The 23,324-nt window shown below is 52.8% G+C and overlaps 1 protein-coding gene across 3 annotated transcripts; it reads left to right on the top strand.

Moving 5' to 3' along the window:
• Nucleotides 1-14: 14 nt before the first annotated feature.
• Nucleotides 15-22,260, top strand: FBLIM1 (filamin binding LIM protein 1). 3 transcript variants are annotated; one of them, XM_061184900.1, is made up of 9 exons: nucleotides 1,904-1,978; nucleotides 5,626-5,849; nucleotides 6,155-6,424; nucleotides 10,438-10,613; nucleotides 11,175-11,292; nucleotides 13,640-13,809; nucleotides 16,251-16,429; nucleotides 17,253-17,370; nucleotides 21,095-22,260. In XM_061184900.1, exons 3-9 carry the CDS (start codon nucleotides 6,175-6,177, stop codon nucleotides 21,206-21,208), a joined length of 1,125 nt encoding a protein of 374 aa, XP_061040883.1. In that variant the 5' UTR covers nucleotides 1,904-1,978; nucleotides 5,626-5,849; nucleotides 6,155-6,174; the 3' UTR covers nucleotides 21,209-22,260. The 3 variants fall into 3 exon arrangements, with proteins under 3 accessions (XP_061040885.1, XP_061040884.1, XP_061040883.1); XM_061184902.1 differs by lacking the exons at nucleotides 1,904-1,978; nucleotides 5,626-5,849 and adding an exon at nucleotides 15-69; XM_061184901.1 differs by lacking the exon at nucleotides 5,626-5,849 and having other exon boundaries at nucleotides 1,898-1,978.
• Nucleotides 22,261-23,324: the final 1,064 nt, after the last annotated feature.

The following is a 23,324-nucleotide window of genomic DNA, read 5'->3' as shown; positions in this document are numbered from 1 at the left end:
CGGGACGCTCCTCTCCACCCTGGAGCAGCGGCAGAGGTGGGACAAGCGACCAGGGGTGTTGGACAGCTGGTAAGTGGTGGCAGCTGGACCTCACATATCCCTTGGACCTTCCCCCTTCCCAAGCCAGTCTTAGCCCAGAGCAGGTGTGGGGAGGCCTGGGTCCTAGGCGGAATCGCTGTGACCTTAGACAAGGCTCCAGCTCAACCCTTCGGTGCCTCATTGTCCCACCTGGAGATGCGGTAGGTGGCTCAGGGGTGTATCATGGAGGAGAGGGAGGGCAGCTCCATTTTTACTTGTTTTAAATAAGCTTCTGGGTCACAAAGCACTTAACAAGGGGGTTCTATGGCTGAAAGTGTCTGAAAACCCCTGGATCGCACTTCCTCCTTAGGGTCCTTCCTATGGCTGGCGTCCAGTGGTTCCCTCCTTCCTCCTGGGGGAAGGCATAGGGATCTTGCTCTGAGCAGTGCTGCAAAGGGAAGTGACCTTGCCAAGCTGGAGAATGAGCCTGAGCAGGGGCTCAGGCAGCCTTGAGTGTGAGTCTCCTTCTGCCAAAAAGCAAAGGAGTCACCTCTCTTCCCGTCTTGAAAGGTGGCAGTTGCACCAGCCCCTGGGACGGCAGGGCAACGTGTATGCCTGGGGGCACCTGCTGGTCTGGGTTTGAATCCAGCTCTGCCACTTGCCTCTTGTGTGACCTTGAGCCTCTCTGGGCCTCAGTTTCTCGTCTGTGAAGCAGGGATAATCAGCCCTTTCCCATAGGGCTCTCCCAGGGATTAAATGGAAAGGTCTGTAGGCTGAGCATCAGATAGAAAGCCCCTATAAACGGCAGCTACTGTTATTACTGTTGTTATTGTAGAGTGGCTGAGAGGATCGAATGAAAAAAGGGATGACAAGGGGGACGGGAGCGGTGACAAAACGTAGGTGAGGGATTTAAGGAGGCGGGATGAAGAGGAGGAGCACGGGACATGGTGTCCAGGTCCCCCCCCCAACCCCCATGAGTGTGAGCCCCACAGAGCAGCCCCGGAGCCCTCCCCGCCAGCATGACTGCAGCTTTGGGCCCGCAGAGGAGAGCCAGACCCTGCCTGGCCTCCCCACAGATGGCGTCGGGTCCCGCGCTCCTCTGGCCTCAGCCACTGTGGCTTTAATCAAAAGAACAATCTGTTTGCCTCTGAATCAGACCCAGATTCCTTTTCCCAGCAATGTTCCCTGGGCCTCCAGGGACTCAGGCGGCCCATCCAGGCTCCATCTCCTGCCCCAGAGCCCAGCCTCGGCTTCTCCCTCCCCATTCCACGTTTGGGGGATGGGGGTGCAGGAGGCGGGAGGGGGTCAGATACAAGGCCCAGGGTGGCAAACCGGGTGACCTGATTGCCAGCTGGGCCCTGTCTACCAGGCCTCCTGGAGGAGCCTGTCCCCCTCAAGACTCTAGGACCCGCCTGCAGAGGGCTTAAGGGCCCAGACAGGTCATTACCCCCATTTTAGAGGCGAAGAAACTGAGGCTCAGGAAGGTGGAGTGACTGCCTAGGGTCACATGATTCAATCCAGATCCACCTGACTCTTAAGACCTTGGGAGATCCCAGGCCAAACTGGTGGAGCCACCAACCCAGGTGACCTAGGGGAGGGGGAGGGGAAGGACCACTGTGGGTTCACAAAGGACGAGGAGGGTGGGCAGCGGAGGAGGCCTCCCACCCTCCAGGCCTGGGTCGAGAGGAAGGGAGGAGTGGTCGAGGGAACAAAGGGAGCGGGGAGGGGGCGGCGCGGGGCGCGGCCGGGCAGGTGGGGGGGCAGGTAGGGGCCGCTTCCGCCCGGCGGGAATCCCGGGCCCCCTCCCCCAAGCGTCACCTTTTATGGTAAGGCGGCCGGGGCGGCGGGGCGGAGGGAGCCAAGGGGGCGGGGAGGGCGGAGGGGCGGGAGGCGCCGCGGCGCTCCTGGTTCTGCTCGATCGGGTGACCGACCGGAGCCGCCGGGGGCGCGGGCGGCCCAGGTAAGCGGGGCGGGGGTGGGGTGGGGGTCCTGTCCTTCCGTCCCCGCCCCGGCGACAGACAGGTGACAGCACGGGCAGCCCTTGGCCGGCGCCCACCCTGCTCCCCAGCCGGGACCCCAGCCCCGTCGCCCCCGGAGGGGGCCCGGGGGACGAGGGGCCGCGGGCGCTGTCCTTCTGTCTCAGTCCCTCGGTCTCTGTCCTCCGAGTGGAGGGAGGGCAGTTCTGGGGGGAGGGCTGGGGTCCCTGCCCGGGAGCGGCACGCGGAGACCAGGGATGGGCAGGGCGGAAGCTCCCGCACAAAGAGGACAGCGTCCCGCACATGGATCGAATTAAAGTCCCCGGCAGCGCCCCACAGTGACCTGGCCGGCTGCCCCGCCGGGCTGCTTGCTGGAGGGCGCTGGGTTTCCGGAGCTCCGGGGAGCTCCGGGCCCCTTTACCCAGCCAGGGTCAGGCGAGGGGAAGGAGTGGCCGCAGGGCTGCCCCTCTCTGGGCCTCAGATCCTCTCGGGGGCTGGGAAGGGGTGGGACTGGGCGATTCCCAAGGTGTGTGCCTGGGGCATCCTGGCCTGGGTCCTCCTGCAGCCCGGATCTGAGGACCCCGGGAAGAGGGTGGGCAGCGCCCAGATTCCTGCTCTTCATAATGATGGAAGCTAAGTCCTGGTCCTTGCAGGCCCCCCAGGGGCTCCTCCTCCCCCTCTGGGGCTGAATAACCAGTTAGCTTTCTCTTGGCACCTACCAAGTATCAAGATTTTGAGTACCCCCTCTCCTTTTATCCTGTCAGCCACCCTTCCAGAAAGACCTCATTATTCTCACTTTATGAAAAAACTGAGACCCAGAGAGGTTCAGTGACCTGCTCAGGGTCGCCCAGCAGGAAAGAAGGGGCCCAGGGTGAACTCAGCCCTTTGTGCCTCTGCTTCCCTGGGGTGGGAGAAAGGAAGAGGGACCTCCTGCGCCAGGCTGCAAGGTCCCCTGCAGGGGGCGTGGGGCTCAGTCTCACTCCCACCTCCAGCAAAGTTTAACTCCCAACCAAGCCTAGGCTACAGCTTAAAGGTAATTCGAGAGGGTTCTGGAGGGGGTTAGAAGGAGTATGACGGGACAGTATGGCGGCGGGGGTGAGGTGGGGTACTCTCCCCACCCCTGGAGGCCCTCCTGCTCAGCCAGCCCGGGCCCTGCCCTGGGCCGCAGCCGAAAGCCCGGCTGGGTGGGTGGCTGGATCTCAGCCTCCTTCCTTCCTCTTGACAGGAAATGACTTTCCTTTCCTTTGTTTCCACTTTCTCCGCTTACCCAGCTGGATCTCAGATTCGCCCTCTGGGGGAGGAAGGGTGGCCGCCGAGGGTCCCCTGGGCTGGGCTGGCTGGGAGGCTGCCCCACAGGGAGCTCTCTCACCCACATCCCACACTAGGGTGACCTGGGGGGCAGTGGGACCAGGGGGAAGCCGGGGCTCCCTTTCCTTCCCCGGGGCTGACTGTCGGGGCTTTGGAAATCCCTAGCCCGGCCCCTTCCCCTGGGGCCTAAAGTCCCTGCCGGAACCGCAGGGGAGGGATGGGGGTGGGGGAGTGCTGCCCAGCTGTGAACATCTGGTCTCAGTGCTGGGACGTTCGCCGTGGACATTTTCTGAGAAACCAGCAGATCTGATTTCCCGGCGGCGGTGGGCTGGGGTGGAGTGGGGTTCAGGGCAGGAGGGGAGGGAGGCAGAGGAGGCATCCTCAGCTGTCTCTGGGGATGAGCCCAGGATATGCTGACCATCAGATAACTGGTCTGGATTGGGCCACCCTGGGGTAAGAACAGTCCTGGGAATTTTGCCCCACCCCTCCCCCCCACCCCCGAGCCATCCAGGGAAGAAAACGTGTGTCCTCTCAGGCTCAAGGATACCCCCTGGACTTCCAGGTTGGATGGTGCTCTGTTAGAATTCCAAGTCTGCAACCTCTTGCTTGGGGCCTCACCTGGCCTCATCTATAAAGTGGAGGCATAACGCAGGCTGTGTTGAGAATTAGGTGACTTTTGAGGCTGGGAAAGCGCTCTCCATAGTGCCTGGCACAGGGCGAGCACTTTATCAGTGAGTGCCCTTGTTGTTTCTTGTATTTAAAGGTTAAATGCACTCTGAAAATTGTTTGCAAAAATAGATTCTTAAACTTGTAACAAAGTATGAAATTTAAGTCGAGGACAGCCAACAGAAGCAGATGTACTTCCAAACATCACTTACAAAACAAGAAACAAAAGAGAAGTACTTTAAAAGAACTTATAAAGCTTTATTCATATATTGGTTTCTTATTCAGGTTTCTTATCAGAACGAGCTGCAGGTTTTAACCAAACATAAACCAATTTAAAAGGAATTTAGGAGCATATGTTGTTGTTTTTGTTATTATTATTCTCCATCAGTCTCCAAGAGAGCCCACGGTGGCCAGTGGAGGGAAGCCTTTGAGTGGCCACTCGGGCTCCAAGTCCACATTAGGGTCCCTTGGGGCCTCACCCCCGACCCACCCAGCCCCACCTCTCCAGGTTCACTCTTTGGGTCCCTATTTACTCTCCTCCCCATGAATCTATGCGCCGGGCTCTGGGGCCATGTCGGCGTGGCCCATATGGAGAGTAATTTAGAAAAAGGGCACAGTCCTGAGCTGAGTGTGGTCGACTCACCCCAGCCCATGACCCCACCTCATCCCTAGCCCCGGAGCCTACTCTCTGCAGGAACCACCTGAGAGAAGGAAAATGGGCTCTCCCCGGTGGGGATGCCGCCCCGCTCCCAGATCCATGCTTTGATGTCTACTGTGAGCCGGACTTGGGTCACACAAACATCACAGACACAACTGAAGGTAGATGAGGTCACTTGTCAGTTGGGGGAGGGAGACAGACATGGTGATGGTGAGTCAGCTGTCATTGCCCTGTGGAATAGACAACCGCCCTGGAGTCGGGAATCAGGGGAGGCTTCATGGAGGAGGTGATGTTTGAGCTAGGCTTCGAAGGAAAAACTGAAATTCACCCTGCAGCAGGGAGGAGAGGAAAAACAGGTGGTGGAAACATGCCAGGGCAAGTAAGGGAGAAAGATGGTCCAGGAACCATGCGTGGTCCAGGGTGGTCAAAAATAGGTTGAGGCCAGGGAAATTTAGACTTTATCTTGAAGGTAGTAGGGAGCCATGGAAGGCTTTTGACTAGAGGAGAAACAGATTTGTGCTCCAGAAAGATCACTCCAGAGACAGGGTAGGAGGCAGGTTTGGAGATCATTGAGGCACCCTCACCCCTGTGCCTGAATCAGGGCTGTGATTTTGGAGATGAGACTGAGTGAGACATTCTGGCCATAGAATCAAGACTTGATTGGATGTGGACTCTGATGGAGGAGAAAAGGATGCTGGTTTGTGAGCTGGGCCGGGAGAGGGCAGAAGAGCCAAGTGGCCAAGAGCATGGGCTCTGTGTTCAGATCCCAGGTCTGCTGCTGCATGACCCTGAACAGATGACTTCCACCTCTTCACCTGGGTTTCCTCATCTGTAAGATGGGCACGGTAATTGTGCGGCAATAGTGCCTGTCCGCCGCAGCAGTGGGAGGCTCTGTGAGTTAATGAACAGAAAGTGCTTAGGGCCCTGCTGGCACAGAATAGGTCTTGGTAAATGGTAGCTCTGATTGTTCTTCTGTCCCCTTTCCCTCCTGGAATCCAGCCTTGATGTTCTGACGAGAGTCACACTGTTTCCCGCCCACCGTGGAGCTGGCCTGAACGTTGGGGACGTCAGCTTTCCCAGGAAAATCCAGATCCCAGATGAGGGAGTTAACTTGGGGTGTGGCCCTGGGCTGGGACGGGCAGTCAGCTGCCCTGGGAGTGGGGAGCTGGAGGAGCGGCCCCTCCCTCACGCTCCTTAGAGGAAGGAAATTAATCATTTGTGAGGTGAGCAGGGCAGGGCTGCCCTCTGCTCCTCCAGGTGTGTAGGTCCGGGGGAGGGGTACTCAGGACTGCTGGGTCCCACCCTGTGGCCAAGTCACGTGGTGGGCACCTGCCCTTCCCTGTGGGACATCCGCAGCTCCTTCGGTGGCTGGGTGGGGCGCTGGCACTGTGGAGTGGCTGCTCCTGTCTTGTTGGGAGGGGAGAGGCTCCCTGCCCTGGGGGTGTCTGCGTGCCCAGGTGGAGCACCTCTGTCCCGCCCCTGCCATGCCCCAAACCCTGCCCAAGCCTGCGCCTCACTCTGTCCCCAGCCCCACCAGAAGCTGAAGCAATGGCCTCAAAGCCTGAGAAGAGGGTCGCCTCGTCTGTCTTTATCACCCTGGCACCTCCACGTCGAGATGAGGCTGTGGTTGAGGAGGTGAGGCGGGCAGCTTGTGAGGCCCGGCCTGGCTGCCCCCGGGCATCTCCTGCCCCCACGAAGCCACCCGGGGCTGGCTCTGCGGGGAGGCTCCGTTCCTGGACACCCCCAGGCAGGGCTGCAGCTCCAGTGCCAGCTGTTCCACCTCAGCTCTCCAGTGGAGGTAAGAGGGTGAGGGCGGTGGGTGGGAGACCGGGTGAGAGGCATCACCAAGGTGGGGAGGAAATGGCAGGCTCTGAGGTCATTCGTTGAGCACCTACTGTGTCCCAGGCAGCCTCTGGAACCCACCTGCCTGGGTTCGAATCCTGGCTCCCCCACTTCTTGACAGTGTGACATTGGCAGGCCACTTAACCTCTCTGTTCCTCAGCTTCCTAATCTGTAAAATAGAGATAATGATAGTACCCACCTCAATGGGGCCTTGTGAGGATTAGATGAGTTAATACATATGTAAAGTGTTGAGCCCAGCGCCTGCCGTGTAGAAAGTGCTAAATACCCACTGTTATTATTCTGGGCCAGGCACTGGGAATGTGAAAAGAGAGAAGGTTTTCAGCGTGCATGAAACTTACCTCCTAGTGGGGGAAACAGAGATAATAAAAACATAAAATATAACATCAGGAAGACACAAACACTCTACTAGAATAGAACACAGTGAAGAGCTGGGGAGGTGTAACTTTTTATGGGGTGGTCAGGATGGCTTCTCAAAGAAGGTAACATCTCAGCGCAGTTAAGACCTAAATGACAGAGTGGAGCTAGAAGGGAAATGGGAACAGTAAGTGCAAAGGCCCTGAGGCAGGAATGAATTTGGCAAGTTGAAGGACCTGAAAGATAGTTTTGTTTTCTCTTGCGCTCTGCCATTCACTTGCTGTGTGGTCTTAGGCAAGCTGTTTCCTCACTCTGGGCCTCGGTTTCTTCCTCTGGAAGATGGAAATTTGGTCATGTATGTGATGTGAAATTTCAACTGTTGGGTAGAAGCAAGGAAGGATGACAACCTAGGGGCCCGAGGTGGCTCCTCGTCTGATAGGGCACCAGCTCAAACAAGGAGGCACTGAGACGCTTAGTGCGAGAGGCCAGCCCAGGATGGCAGGTGAACCCCCTGGAGTCCTCAGGTGCCTAGTCAGGTGTCCTTCATCCTGGCAGAAATTCCCCCCATCTCTCTCTTGAATTCCTGCCCTAGCTGGGACCTGCCCACCCTTCACAGCTGAATGTCTAGAACCTCAGGCAGGTCCTGGGAGAGGCCTCAGCTCGCCTGCTGTCTCTTCATGACCTGGTTCCTGACTCAGTCAGCTCACGTAGAGCAGATTGTCACACTTTAGCAGCATCAGTATCCCCTGGGGGCTTGTCCTAACACAGCCGGCTGGGCCCTACCCTGGGCCTTCCTGATTCAGCAGGTCTGCGGTGGGGCTCGAGAATTTGCATTCCTTACATGTTTCCAGCTAATGCTGATGCTCTGGTCTGGGGACCACACTTTGAGAACGACTGTTCCAGTCCAAAGGCGTTAATAGGTGAGACTTGGGGAGGAGAAGAGTAGTTCTCAAAGTGTGGCCTTTGAACCCAAAGCGTCAGCATCACCCAGGAAATGTAAATTCTAGTGTATATTCAAAACGCAATTTCAAAAAGGTAAATTCCCAGAGCTTACCCCAAACCTGCTGAAGCAGAAGCGCTGGGGTGGGCCCAGCCATCTGCGTTTGGACAAGCCCCCAGGCGATTCTGGGGCAGACTCACAGGTCTAGAACAAGCTTCGCATCTGTATAGCCCTTGGGCAGAGGGGTTCTTATCTTTGTCAAATGGGTGGGAAACCTGAACCCAGAGAGGTGCCCCAGCGAACATGCAGGGAATGGGACCAGAGCCCAGGTATTTAGGCGGCAGGGCCTTGAACATTCTCTGTCTGCTCTCCCTGGGTGTCTAGGGCGGTCTGACCTCGCTGGAGCCTGGCCTATCTTGTGCCCCCATGACAGGAGGTGGGCAGAGTGCCTCCATGCCCTCTATCCCGGGACGCTATTAATAGCGCTCCCCTTGAGTGTGGCAGTGGGCACAGCCCTGTGCTGCGGCTTCTCTCCCGAGTTGCCCAGTTGCCTCTCCCCAGGGAGCTGGATAGCCCCTTGTCAGGGCAGCCTGCAGAGGTGGGGTTACACTATAGTGAGTGTTCCTGGATGGAGGCGATCCTCCACCCCTCCTCCTCCCTCCCTGCCGGGAGCACCCGCTGGCTGGCAGACAGGGTGGAGGCCACCTCCCCACCCGCCATCGCCGCACGCCATGCTACTCCTGTCCTCTGTGTGTGTGTGTGTGTGTGTGTGTGTGTGTGTGTGTGTGTGTTTGCTGTTGGGTTGTTGCTGTTCAATGAAACTTTTAAACATACACAGGAGTAGGGAAAACAGTACAAGGAACCCTGTATACCCCACATCCAGTTTCAACAGTTACCAAGATTTGGCTACCTTTGTTTCATCTGTTCCTTTTTTTCCTTTCCTTCGTGAAGTATTTAAAAGGAAATGCCAGTAATCAAGTCACTTCAGCCCCACATTCTTCAGGGTGCATCTCTAAATATGGCCTTTTTCTTACATAACCCCAAGGCCAAACAATGCATAACAAAATCAACAGGAATGCCTTATGATTATCTAATAGTCTATCCATAATTAATTTTCCCTGAATTGTCATAAAAATGCCTTTTAACTGTTGGATTGTAGAGGAAAGGATGGTTTACATTGTGTCTTGTATTTCGTTTGAGCTGTATCATTCAGTGGAATATTTAGCTTTTCCTTGTCTACAAAATGAGGAGAATTAAATGAGATGATTAATCCTTTGAATCAGAATCCAGATAAGGTCCATAGCAGTACTGGCCAATAAAAACATCATGCAAGTCACAAATGCAAGCCTCCTGTGTAATTAAAAATCTTCTAGTATCCACACTGAAAAAAATGAAAAGAAATATATATTACTTTTAATGATATATATTATGCAACCCAATATGTAAAATAATATATAACATTATCTTTTCAGCACGTAATCATTATCAAAATTATTAATGAGCTATTTCACATTGTTTTTTAGTACTAAGTTTTCCGGCACATCTCAATAGCCACATGTGGCTGGTGGCTTCTGTACTGAACAGCACAGATATATACGTTATATATGGTCATTTTTCTTAGGTCTCTTAATTCTAGGGACATCTCCTCTCTTGGTCTCTCCCAGGCCATTAACTTCTTGAAGAAACAGGGTCCATTTCTGTAGAATGTCCCATACCCTGATTTGTCCCTTTGCCTCCCTGTGGTCTCATCCAACTTGCCCCTCTGTTTTCCAAATTTATTATAAATGGAGTTAACTCTAGAAACCTGATTAGTTGAAGTTGGTTTTTTTTTATGTTTTGGGTTTTTTTTTTTAAATAAGGACATTTCATCAATGGTGCCCATCCCTTCCTATACATAACACGAGTCAGAAGACCCCTGATGTCTGCTGAGGTTAATCAGTGGGTTCAGGTGATGATAGCTGGACCTTTCCTTTGGAAAGTTCGCCACCAACTGTCCGCTTGATACGTTCAACACCTAATAGTCATTACCTGACTCTATTATTTAACTAGGTGGTGGTTCCCACCCTTGAGTGACATCAGCATCACCTAGAGGGCTTTTTAAACACCCCATGACTGGGCGCCAGCCCAAAGTTTCTGATTGTGCAGCTGCATGGCAGGCCGAGAAGTTGTGTTTCTAACAAAGTCCCAGGTGGTGCCATGCTGCTGGTCCAGGAGCCACACCTTGGGAACCACAGTCTTAGGGGTTAGTTTTGCTTACATCTGCACAAGGCCCATCCAGCAGGGATTTCAGGCGCTCTAGCACCCGGGTAGGGGAGGCTTGCTAGGAAGGGCTTTGGTGGCTACTCTTTTCTGAGCCTGTGCCACGTGCCAGCCACTGTGCCAAGCCCTCACCGGCATCATTTCACTTAATCCTCGTTAACAACCCTAAGCGATTGAGACCCATGTTCCAACTGAGTAAACTGAGGCTCAGAGAGATTGTTTCTTGCCGAAGGACACACAGCAAGTCAGTGGCAGAGTCAGAGATGGAACCCAGGTCCCGGTGACCCTGGACCTGAGCCTTTAGCCACCATGCTGCACGGCCTTCTGGGCAAGTGTCACCTCCTCTGTGCACCTGCAGAGACTCTGGCCAACCCACCCTCCCCTTCTGGTTGCAGGATGTTCGCTTCCTCCCCCTCCCCTGGATGGCGAGGACGCACTCCCCGACCTGGACCTCCTCCCACCTCCGCCGCCGCCCCCTCCAGTGTACCTGCCTCCCGATGAGGAGCCCCCTGCCCCGATGGGGGCGTCACTCATTTCAGACTTAGAGCAGCTGCCCCCACCCCCGCCGCAGGTACCGCCAACCTTTGGTCCCTGATGGAGCCCCGTGGGTTGGGGAGGGAGGGTCGGGGCCTTTCGGGGTTCTAGGCCTGGAGGTTGTTTGGTCCCTTCTCCTACTTCAGGGCAGTCCCTCTTCAAAACTCTTTCAGGCTGGTAAAAATTAGGCATGGTTTTCAAGGTCCCTGGAGAAGGGGTGCCACACCCTTCCCACGCTAAGTGCCTCCTTCATCTCTGAGGACGGCATTCCCCTGTGTCTAACCTAAATCCCTTATGCTGCATAGAAAACCCATATTTAATCCTCTGCCCTTAACAGAGGCGTTGTAGAAATGGGAGAGGTTCCAGGACAAGGGAAACCCTGATTCCAGGAGATTCCTTAAAAGCAGAGGGAGGTAGCTTTGAAGGAAGCTACTTCCCTGGGTGAAGGAATCCAGGGCAAGGAGCTGGGAGATCTGGCCTCAGTTTCTGCCTCTGTACAAAGGGGCTAATTGCGCCTGGTGCCACCAGATGAGGAGCAGAGCTGAGAGGGCCGTGTGCGGTCCCCACTGGATGACTCTTCTCCCCTTCTACCCCGCAGCCCCTCGTGGAGGGGCCTCCACTGCAGCCTCGGCCCAATCATCTCAGACCCACAGAAGAGGAGCTGCCGCCTCCCCCAGAGGAGCTTGTGGGCTTCCCCGAGAGAGAGGCCTCCACAGGTATGGGCACAGGGACGGCAGGACTGTGTGTGACCCCCAGGGGCCCTTGTGCGGCCAGCATGAGCTTCCAGGGGGAACCAGGAGGGAGGGGCCACCGTGTCTGTCCCAGCTCACAGTATGGTGATGGGCCTTATAGTTGTGCATCAATTTTATTTTTATTGCATTAACCTTTTTTCCTTTATAACTAAAATCTATTTAAATATTGATCAGCAAAATTTGCCATGATAGCAAAATTGCCCTAAATTTTTTCACTATGTAATTTTTTGAATACATAACACCCTTACATAGTACAAAATAAAAAGCACAAAAGGGCACACTGTGAAAAGTCTTTCCTCTGCCCCATCCCTGTATCACCTAGTTTCCTTCCAGATAGACAACCTGTTAATACCTTGTGCATATCCTTTCAGAGATATCTTACGCATATGCAAGCAGACACAAATATATCCTTCCCCCATTTCCCCACAAATAGTAGCAAGCTCTGTGCTGTTTTGCACTTTGCTTTCATTCCTTTGTAGTCTTAGAGCTCACTCCACATCAGAACATAAAGAGGCTGCTTGTTCTTTTTCACAGCTGTGTAGTATTCCTTAGCAGGGCCCAGCCACATGCATTTAACTAGTTGCCTGTGGACAGGTGCTCAGGTGGTAATGCTGAGTGAATCGCCTTGCACCTGATCATTTTGCTTGTGTGCAAGTTTGTGAGATAAATTCCTAGAAGAGGAAGCACTGTGATATTTTTGCCAAGTTGTCTTTCTTGGTCATCCAGATCTACATTCCCACCAACAGTGTCGGAGTGCCCGTCTGCCCACAGACTCTCCAGCACCGTGTGTTACTTATTTAATAAATGGCTATTAAGTGCCTACCATGTACCAAGGCCTTCTCTAGTCCAGGGTTGTAAAATAATTCTCCTCTGGTTTCTTCCAGCGTTCTTATGGTTTCCCTTTTCACATTTAGATCTTTGATACGTTTGGAATTATCTGGGTGTAAGGTGTCACGACAGAGTTCCTTCTTTTGACTTTTCTGCAGATGGCAACCCAGTTGTCCTAACGCTATGTGTCTTTTTTTTTCTTCTTCTTTCTAGTTGTGGCGCGCAGGCTCCAGGGCACACGGGCTCTGTAATTGTGGCACGTGGGTTCCAGAGTGCGTGGGCTCTGTTGTTTGTGGCACGCGGGCTCTCTTGTTGAGGCATGCGAGCTCAGTAGTTGTGGCTGTGGGCTTAGTTCCCCCACGGCATGTGGGATCTTAGTTCCCTGACCAGGGATTGAACCCACGTCCCCTGCATTGGAAGGCAGATTCTTTACCACTGACCACCAGGGAAGTCCCACACTATGTGTCTTGATTTTAGCTTTTTAAAGACCCTTTGCCTTTTTTTTTTTTTTTTTTTTGGCCACGCTGCTTGTGGGATCCTAGTTCCCCAACCAGGGAACCAGGGATTGAACTCAGGCCCTTGGCAGTGAAAGCATGGCGTCCTAACCACTGGCCTGCAAGGGAATTCCCCACCTTCCTTCTTTTTCTTTTTTTTTTTAAAGTAAGGTTTTATTTATTTATTAATTTTTATTAACGAGTTCACAGCTCGTTGCTGTGAGCGGGCTTCTCATTGCGGTGGCTTCTCTTGTTGCGGAGCTCGGGCTCTAGGCGTGTGGGCTTCAGTAGTTGTGGCACGCAGGCTCAGTAGTTGTGGCTTGCGGGCTCTAGAGCGCAGGCTCAGTAGTTGTGGCGCACGGGCTTAGTTGCTCCGTGGCATGTGGGATCTTCCTGGACCAGGGCTCGAATCCCTGTCCCCTGCATTGGCAGGCGGAGTCTTAAACACTGTGCCACCAGGGAAGTCCCCCACCTTCCTTCTTCTTTTTTTTTTTTTTAATTAATTAATTTATTTATTTTTCGCTGCGTTGGGTCTTTGTTGCTGAGCGTGGGCTTTCTCTAGTTGCGGCGAGCGGGGGCTACGTTTCATTGTGGGGCGCAGGCTTCTCATTGCGGTGGCTTCTGTTGTTGCGGAGCATGGGCTCTAGGCGCTCGGGCTTCAGTAGTTGTGGCTCACGGGCTCTAGAGCGCAGGCTTAGTAGTTGTGGCACACAGGCTTAGCTGCTCCGCCACATGTGGGATCTTCCCGGACCAGGGCTCGAACCTGTGTCCCCTGCACTGGCAGGCAGATTCTTAACCACTACGCCACCAGGGAAGTCCCCCCACCTTCCTTTTAATGTCCCTCATGACCCTGCCCATGAGCTGAGGCTGCATTTACAACTCCCGGGGGTTTGAGACAGAGACCTGGAACTCCCGGCCGGTTCTGGGTGGCGACTGGGTACAGTTCTCCCAGGCTGGGCGGGTCATGGCCTGTATCTCCTCTACCCCAGACATCTGTGCCTTCTGCCACAAGACCGTGTCCCCTCGAGAGCTGGCTGTGGAGGCCATGAAGAGGCAATACCATGCCCAGTGCTTCACGTGCCGTATCTGCCGCCGCCAGCTGGCCGGGCAGAGCTTCTACCAGAAGGATGGGCGGCCCCTCTGTGAACCCTGCTACCAGGTAAGCCCCAGGGCAGTTCCCCAAGTGCCTGGCACTGAGCTGGGCACCTGGAAGACGTGGTATGATCTCTTTCTCCACAACAATCTGGGGAGGTAGGCACTAGTGACCCATTTTACAGATGAGGAAATTGAGGCTCAGGGAGGGGAAGGAACTCAGCCAGGGTATGTTCATTTCCCGTGACTGCCGTAACGAATGACCACAAACTTGGTGCCTTCAAACAGTACACATTTATCCTCTTATGGTTCTGGAGGTCCGAAGTCCAAAATCAGTTTCACTGAGTCAAAATCAAAGTGTTTTGCTCCCTCCAGAGGCTCTAGGGGAGAATCCATTTCCTTGCCTTTTGCAGCTTCTAAAGCCATATTTCTTGGTTCCTTGGTCCATCTTCCAACTCAGCCGTGTGGCATCTTGCATCAGTACCTCTTTTCCTTCTGTGTCAAATCTCCCTCTGCCTCCCTCTTGTAAAGATACTTGTGATGACATTTGGGGCCCACCTGGATAACCCGGGATAATCTCCCCATCCCAAGATCCTTAACTCAGTCACATCTGCAAAGTCTCTTTTGCCATGCAAGATAGTCGCAGACTCCAGGGCTTAGGATCCAGATATCTTTGTGGGCATCATTCAGCCTTTTACACTGTCACCCCAGGGCTGTCTGGTTCTGAACCCTGCCCGTGGTTTTTTTTTTTTTTTTTTTTTTTTTGTCCATGCCACGCGGCTTGCGGTATCTTAGTTCCCCAACCAGGGACTGAACCTGGGCCCTCGGCAGTGAAAGCACCGCGTCCAAACCACTGGACCATCAGGGAAGTCCCATCCTGCCCGTGGTCTTGTTGCTCCCTCACCTAGAGCCACAAGGTTCCAGTACACGGTGTGACGGGGCATCTCTGGGTACCAAAGAGTCTGAGAGAGCTAGTTTGGATGCCAAGGTGTTAGAATTGCTAACTCTCCAGTGGCATGTGGTGGCGTTTTTCCAGGTTGTGTACAGAACTCCCACGTATGCATCACCGGGGGGTACAGTGGATCTCACCTTGTCCTTATAGATTGGTAGCACCTGACAATCTGCATTTTTAACAAGTCTCTCAGGTGATTCTGATACACATTGAAGTCTGAAAACTACTGATTTGAGGTGTTAGAATATTTGGAGTCGGGACTATTTAGAAAGCTCAAAATGATCTGATCCCAGGCAGTAAGGTGCTGTGGAAGGAGAAGGGAGCCAGCCCATCCCACCCTGACCCTCTGACCCCATCAACATAACAGTGGGGGGTGTCCTTACTCTCTTCCCCAGCTTGGAGCCAGGCAGGGGTGAGGCACTGAGGCGAAGAAGGGGTGAGGGTGGGCTTACAGCTGGGAGCAGCCAGGAGGGGCTTCAGCAGTGTGCTGGTGAGACAAGGGCTGCCCCCAGGATGGTGGAGGGGGGAAGCAGGGGGAAATGCTGCCCCCACCAAACGTATCTATCCAGAGGAAATCAGGTTAAGATGAACAGGAAGGGGAAGAGACATGTAGGGGAAAAGGTGGATGGGTTAGCAAGAGGCCCTCTGTTCTGCCTCAGTGATACCTACCCCTTTCTTTCTCCTCTCTCTTTCTCTCCCTCTCTCTCTCTGTCTCTCTCTCTCTCTCTCATCCCTCCTCATTCCAGAAAGGACTTGAGGCAGCTTATAAGAATGCACATATACCTGTAGTCAATAGTAATGTTGTAGGACTTCCCTGGTAGTCCACTGGTTAAAACTCCGTGCTTCCACTGCAGGGGGCATGGGTTCAATCCCTAGTCAGGGAAGTTCCGCATGCTGCACGGTGCGGCCAAAAAATAATAATAATGTTGTACACTTAAAACTTCGTTGTTAAGAGGATAGATCTCATATTAGGTATTCTTACCGCAGTAACATAAAAATTTTTAGAGGATACATGTAATACCATGAGATATAAAATAAATAGATAAAACAGAGGAAAATCAAGGTAGACAGTACCCCAAAAATATGTGAATGAAAGACCCCTGTACTCATCCTAAAAGTGGAGCATGGAATTGGACTGTGAGCTTCCAAGTGGCCAAATGGAAAAGGGTAATAAGTTTCAAGGTTTATCGTCCATAAAATAAAAAGCACAGCAATTCCTCTGGGAATGCCTTTTACTGACTCTGAAGTTTTAGAGAAATTTCTCCTATGGGCCCTCATGGACCCTGGCCTCAAGCATTTCCTAGTAACAAAAAAAATGCAGTCATAGCTTCATAGCAGGATTCCTGACTGTACACCAGGGATGTAGTGCCAAGCTCAATCCCCTCTAAGCAATGTGGAGGTTTGGGGGTAGTAGTTCCAGGCCAACTGCATGAATGTGAGCACCTCTCCCGTATCTCTGCCTTCTGGGCCCCTGTGGGTAGCCAGTCTGATGCCCCTTGTGGCTTGGAGTGGGCACACCCATGGGATGGCTCTGAGGCAGTGGCCCTCTGTCCCAGGACACCCTGGAGAAGTGTGGCAGGTGTGGCGAGGTGGTCCGGGAGCACATCATCAGGGCCTTGGGCCAGGCCTTCCACCCCACCTGCTTCACGTGTGTGACCTGCGCCCGGTGCATCGGGGATGAGAGCTTTGCCCTGGACAGTCAGAATGAGGTGTACTGCCTGGACGATTTCTACAGGTACAAGAGGGGTCCGTGCACTGCATGGGGCACGGAGGTCAGGGTGGGGCTCAGGCGGGATGGAGGAGCCGAGCCTGAGTGCTGGGGGCTGGGTCAGAGCTGGCCTGCAGAATCCAGGACTGCCTGTTCCACATACCCTGTGTTTGACTTAGCACCTGCTTGCAGCTGACACTTTTTGAGCAATTCCCCTTGGGTTTAGGCCATTTAATCTCAAAACTGTCTTACAGGCAGGCACTATTAAAGGTTCTGTTTTAGCAAATGTTGAAACTGAGGCATGCAGTACATAAGTACCTAAAGTCTCCCCGATCGTAAGTATGGAAGCTGCGATTCAAACCCCCACTGACCTGATGTCCAGGCCTTGCTCTCAAACCCCAGACCGCAGTGCCTCCCCTCAGAGCTGGAGCCGTATGGAGTGGTAGCAACACACATCTGCAGGGCCCCGTCCCTGCCCTCGAGTTGCTCGCTGCCCAAGGGGAGAGACAGGTGTGCCTAGTAAAAAAGGAAAGAAGAAGAAAAAGCAGTGACCTATAATACAAGACAAATGAAATGGGTGCCCCTCTGCTTCCTTAAATTCTAATGTTCCCATCACTTACTTGCCTTGAGCTAATTATACCCTGGGAAGCAGGGTCTAATTACACAGGTCTCTCCATCCGCTCCTGCCAGGAAGAAATAGGCATGTGTGGTTGTAGCTCCAGGTGTAGTTAGATAGCAACGGGTCTGAAATAGCTCTGGGAGGTGAACCAGAGCTGGCCTGCGTTCTGACAGCTAATTTCTGTGGTTGTTGACGTGAACGCCTCCTGAGCATAAGTTTCTTTCCCTCTAGGAAATTCGCCCCTGTGTGCAGCATCTGTGAGAATCCCATCATCCCCCGAGACGGGAAGGATGCCTTCAAAATCGAGTGCATGGGAAGAAACTTCCATGAGAATTGCTACAGGTGTGAGGTGAGTGGAGCAGTGCTGATTTAATAAGATGCAGTTGATCCTGTTCAATCACCGCACAAGCCCTGTTGAAAGCCTGCTGTGTGCGAGGCTCTGGGCCAGGACAAGTCCAGGCTGGGGCTCTGCTCTCAGATTGCTCACCATCCAATAGCAGAGACAAATGAAAATGAAAATAATTACAAATATGCTCTATTAATCAGAACTTTTTGAGTTAATGATGGAAACCAAACTCAACCTGCTTTCCGCAAGAAAGGGGATCTTACGGGAAGGCTCTTGATGGTGATATCATTGATGACATCAAATGATATCATAAGGCTCTCTCTCCATCTCTCGGTTCTGCCTTTCTTGTGTGTTTGCTTCATTTTCTCTTCCTGTGGGCTGGCATCCTCGGTGGGGCAGGGGGTACAGTGCGTGGCCATGGTTGGCTCAGGTTTATATCCTTCCAACTTAGAAACCCCATCTAGGGATCCCGTACAGTCCCAAGAAGGCCTCTGATTCACCCAGCATGGGTCACACGCCCCTTCTGGACCAATCAGTGGCCAGGGGCTATGATTGATAACCTCTGGGGCCAGGCAGGCAGGACTGTATGAAACAGATTGGGATTGATACAACCACTGGAAAGAAGAAAGGGATGCTGGTCAGACCCACACCACAGATGTCCTTTTCAGGTGCTAAGAAAGAGCATGTATAAATCAGCTTTGGGACAGAGAAGGCAGTGATCAAGTCAAGTGATCAAGGCTGGTGCAATCAAAGGCACTCTTTTAGAGGAGGCAGTGCTTAACCTGGGTTTTGCAGGATGAGTAGGAGTTTGCCACGTATTCAGAGAGGGGAAATGAAGTCCAAAAAGAGGTATGGGCCTGTGAAATCCTACTGTGGCATAAACAGCCTGAAGAATTGGAGGAAGTAGAAGTTTCGAGGAGTGTCTGGAGTGTAGAGTGCTGGATGGTGGTGGTAACAGTGAGGCCAGAGAGAAGGAAAGGGCCCCCTCTGCCAAATGAAGGAGTCTGGACTTCAGGCTGCAGGGAGTGGTGAGGCTGAGGTGGGGAGGCTGGTTAGAAGCCGGTGCAGCAAGAAATGCCTGGGGAGTCGCACAGGCCCCACACTCAGAAGGGTCCCGTGCTTGCTTTGAAGCTCTGCTGTCAATTTCTTTTAATTCGTCATTTTTGAATAAGGGATTCTGCATTTTCATTTTGCCCTGAACCCTGCAAATTATATAGTCAGTCCTGCTGGGGAGGCTGTAAGAGTCCTCCCCTACCTCTTCCTGTCGCCTCCATGTCACCGATGTTTCTGTCTTCTCTGGTGATGGTGACAAAGGTGTCACCTAAGTGGGGACTCCAGAGCAAGTCTCTCTTTTTTTCTTTCTTTCTTTCTTTTTTTTAATTGAAGTATAGTTGATTTACAATGCTGTGTTAGTTTCTGGTGTACAGCAAAGTGATTCAGTTATACATATATATATTCTTTTTCATATTCTTTTCCATTATGGCTTATTACAAGATACTGAATATAGTTCCCTGTGCTATACAATAGGACCTTGTTGTTTATCTATCCTATCTGTAATAGTTTGTAACAGAGTAAATCTCTTAATCAACCAGTGAGTGATTCCAAACATTTATTTATGCACATTTAAACAGATATGTAAGGAGTTCTCTGGTAGTCTAGCAGTTAGGATTTGGCGCTTTCACTGCCATGGCCCGGGTTCAATCCCTGGTCAGGGAACTGAGATCCCACAAGCCTCGTGATGCAGCCAAAATTAAAATAATAATAATAATAATAAAAACAGATATGTAGAACCAAGAAGCATTTTCGCTGAGGGTGACCAGGGAGTTTAGTCGAGAAGTTGACACATTGCTTCATGATTATGTTGATTTGTTCTAGTTCAAAGTCCGGCTGATAATGCATCTTGAAAGAACAATGGTGAAATTCAGGTGCTGTTATCGCTATAGCCCACGTTAGATCCAGTGGTGATTGGCATTTGCCCGGGCCTGGCTGGTGAGCAAATAAGCCCTCCCTGCTCCTCCTTGCTCAGCTTGGCTGAGGCTACCAGGAACATTGCCCAGGCTCTGCCATGAGTCAGAGTTTGGACTCCACCAGCTGTATTTCAGGCTGTAAGGCTCCAACCACAGCGGCCTAAGCAGATGTGGGTGCTGTTTCTCTAGGAAGGGAAATGGGTTTCAAGATGCCATCCACGCTCCTTTCACCATTCCTCCCTACTTTTTTTTTTTTTTTTTTTTTTGGCTGCCCTGCCCTGCATATGGGATCTTAGTTCCCTGACCAGGGATCGAACCCGTGTCCTCTGCAGTGGAAGCTCGGAGGCTTAATCACTGGACTGCCAGGGAATTCCCCATTCCTGCCTACTTTGTGGTCCATGTTATTTCTTACTATTGCTGGAAGGGTAACAATACCCTCATACTTGGCTAGTATCTTACTTATTTATTTAATTAATTTATTTATTTATGGCTGTGTTGAGTCTTCGTTGCTGCGCACGAGCTTCCTCTAGCTGCGGCGAGCGGGGGCTACTCTCCATTGCGGTGCGCGGGCTTCTCATTGTGGTGGCTTCTCTTGTTGCAGAGCACGGGCTCTAGGTGTGCGGGCTTCAGTAGTTGTGGCACGCGGGCTTAGTTGCTCCTCGGCATATGGGATCTTCCCGGACCAGGGCTCGAACCCGTGTCCGCTGCGTTGGCAGGCAGATTCTTAACCACTGCGCCACCAGAGAAGCCCTCGGCTAGTATTTTTTAATATATAAAATGCTTTCATGCACATCACCTTATTTAATCCTAATAATGATCTTTCGATATGGGAGTTCCCGTCTCCATTTAAGATGAGGAAACTGAGGGTGAGAAAAGTGGTTCTGCCTCGTGTTCTTCTGGGCTGGGTTTGGCCAGCTTTCTGCCACCTGACAGCTCCTTCGCAAACTGTGAGACTCGGTCATGGTTGATTCTCATTTAGAAGAGGTCACATGTGCCCCTGTGGGACTTTAGGTTTGGCACTTGGTGCTCTCAGAATGCCGAACAAGTGGCTGTTAGGAATAGCCCAGAGTCCCCTTGAGACACTCGAGGTGCAGTTCCAGGGAAGAGACACACAAGGGTGTCCTCCCCAGCTGGCCGAGCTGGGTCAGGATGGCACCCGTGACCCCGAAGTTGTCTCTATGGAGACCAACCCCTCTGTTCTGATCAATGAAGCTTCCAGGGGACACCAGCCGTGCCCTGAGCCGGGTCTCTGGACATTAATTGTTCCTGTTAATTTCCTGCGTGTGCCCGAGTGAGGCCCAGATGAGGTGCGGGCTTGTGGCAGAACGGTGAATTTGGCGAAGTTTGGGCCCCAAATCCCCATCCTCCTCATTGTAAAATCTTTTGGTGATTTAGAAAATTGGAAATATTAAGGTTTGTGCTAGTGTTGAAGCTGTTCAGGCAGTGGAACAACAAAAAGAATCCTGAACTCTGAGCCTGGAGACCCCATCCCCTCCCAGCTCTGGAACCAGCTGTGTGACCTGGGGCAGGCCGCACCCCTCCCTGGACCTCAGGGAGGGTGTTAAGGCCCTTCTAGCCCTTTCCACGGCCCCTCAGGGGGCTTCTCCACCAAAGGGCCCCCTCTTCTCCCAGTGTCCTCGGTTCTCCCCTCAGCTGATCGAGTTAATTTCCTCAGTGGATGCTGGCGAGTCCCACCTGCGCACACTCCACGCTGCAGTGCTCAGGCCTGGGGTCCATCCACGTGTGCCTTGTTCCCGCAGGACTGCAGGATCCTCCTGTCTGTGGAGCCCACGGACCAAGGCTGCTACCCTCTGAACAACCGTCTCTTCTGCAAGCCGTGCCACGTGAAGCGGAGTGCTGCGGGGTGCTGCTGAGGGCACCCGTGGGCTGGGGGCCATGGTCGCACACTAGCCCCGCTCGGGGTCCCTCCCCAACTTGTCTCCCTTCCTGACCTGCTCTTGCACACTTTCCTTCCGAGCCACACAGGGACCAGCCTGCAGGCCTGCCCCTCATGTCCGGGACCCAGGCCTCCTCCCAGCTCAGAGCGCCCTTTAGACTCTCAGCTGTTCCTTCTCTCCTCTGGGCACCGGGAGGCTTTCGTACCATGAGTATCATGCCTGGGGGTCCCATCTCCACAACTGTGGCCCCTCGTGAGCACTGGCCTTGACCTCCATTTCCAGGGGTGAGTTGGGGTGAGTCTCTAGATGGCACCCTGTGTCCCTAGCAATGACACATTAGCTCTGGGGGTGCTGAGACCAGCTCTGCCTTGCAGGACTGAACTATTTCAGGAAAACTGCAAAGTCCCTTAAAAAGCACTATTTTTAAAATTTGAAGTTTAAGTGATGAGAAACATTCTTCAGATTTTTTGGAGGGGAGGTGGGAATCTTAAAAGAAAATGCCTTCCGTTGTTCATAAATGTACAAGATTGTGACCTACTGGTGGCGTGGCCATGGACTTCCCACACTGGGGACATGTCATGCTGACATGGAGCCCAGGAATGAACCTGAACAGCAGAGGCAGGAGCGAAGGACGACACGCTGACACCCAAGGAAGTAAGCAACCCCTGCACCCTGGCTTCCGGTGCCGCCTCCTGTGTGCAACAGTGATTCAACAGACATGGATTGAGTGCCTGTTGTATGCTGGGGAGCAGAGTACAGGAGCTCTGAGTGTGCCTCCTGCAGCAGCCTTGACTACGGCCGTGCACACGCGCACACACACACACACACATTCCTCCAGGACAGCAACACGGGTGTCCCCCAACCCCTACTCGGGCCCTCCAGCCCAGGCTGCCCTGTGACCGCTGCCTTCTCAAGGCCACACCTAGAAGAGTCTTTTTCTCTTTTAAGGAAAATCATTTTTGTTGCTTTGTAACTTCTAAGACATTTTGTAGAACATGAACACATTAAACAAGATGTGCTTTCCTCCCTGGGGTTGTCTCGATGTACCATGTGCTCCTAGGAGGGTGCCCTGGGCTCCAAGTACCAGGAGAGTTTCTCTGTAGGGCCCCTTAAGGGCTTCAGACCAGAGCACAGCTTCTTGCCCGAAGCTTAGAGCGGCGAGTCGCAAACTCCAGGCCTTCCCATACCTCCACAATTTCTATCATACAAGGACCTCCTATTCTATTATCTCCTTAATATTTTCTTTAACTCAATATCCTTTTTTTTTTTTTTTTACTCTCTTACCGATTTAGTCTTAGGTTAACTAAGCAATATATCCATGCAGTCATATGTCGATGTGCTAGTTATACATGAAAATAAATGCGTAACTATTCGAAGTTTGTCTATGTTCCAACTAAGACCTCACCTAGGTAAATGATGGCCTTTGATAGTAGCACCAGAAAAATGTCTGAGCATCTGCTCAGTGTGGCATGAATGTCCAGCAAGTGCCTGTATCCCCTGCCCCCAAACTGGAGCTCTTCTCAGCAGGTCAAGAAACTCCTGTCCCTCCTCATCCCCAGCAATGAAGACTTACACTGGCCAGCTCACAGGTGCACTGTTCCTGGACACACCCACCAGCAATGAGGTGGCTGCTGGGTGACCAGGGTGGTCCCTGCAGGAGGCCTTCTAAGGCCACCAAATCCTTTAGCAGAGTCAACACCACCCTCAGGATGTGCTCTCTGCACGTGGGCCACGCTGACCGTGAGCTTGCTCGCCCGCTGCAGCTCGGACACCACCAGCTGGGCTTGGTGAGCGCAGCTCCGGAGAGAAGGATACGGGGCCAGAAAGGGCGCTGGACCTGGGGGCAGGTGACGCCGGTCTCAGACCTGGCTCTGCTGCTCTACAGTGTGGACAAGTTATTAATCATCTGAGCCTTGCTTTTCTCATCTCTAAAATGGAAGCAACACTAGTATCTATCACAGAAGATTGCTGGGATAGAAGTGTTGGGCTGGTGAGGTTTCTGACAAGCTCGTGAGTCCCTTGTACCGTCTGGTGCTGGCTGGCAGTTCTTAGCCATCACTCCTGTCAGCGTTCCTCCACGGTCCTTTTGAAG

Source organism: Eubalaena glacialis, chromosome 3 (genome assembly GCF_028564815.1).
Source record: "Eubalaena glacialis isolate mEubGla1 chromosome 3, mEubGla1.1.hap2.+ XY, whole genome shotgun sequence".
Taxonomy (NCBI): domain Eukaryota; kingdom Metazoa; phylum Chordata; class Mammalia; order Artiodactyla; family Balaenidae; genus Eubalaena; species Eubalaena glacialis.
Note: the sequence above shows the minus strand (reverse complement) of the source record. Positions and strands in the feature narration are given on the sequence as shown.

Bases quoted from the DNA above. Each gene is read 5' to 3' on its own strand.
- FBLIM1 (XM_061184902.1), top strand. From the start codon at position 6,175: ATGGCCTCAAAGCCTGAGAAGAGGGTCGCCTCGTCTGTCTTTATCACC. The intron at 13,810-16,250 runs GTAAGCCCCAGG...CCTCTGTCCCAG, and splicing joins TCTGTGAACCCTGCTACCAG to GACACCCTGGAGAAGTGTGG. The intron at 17,371-21,094 runs GTGAGTGGAGCA...TTGTTCCCGCAG, and splicing joins AGAATTGCTACAGGTGTGAG to GACTGCAGGATCCTCCTGTC.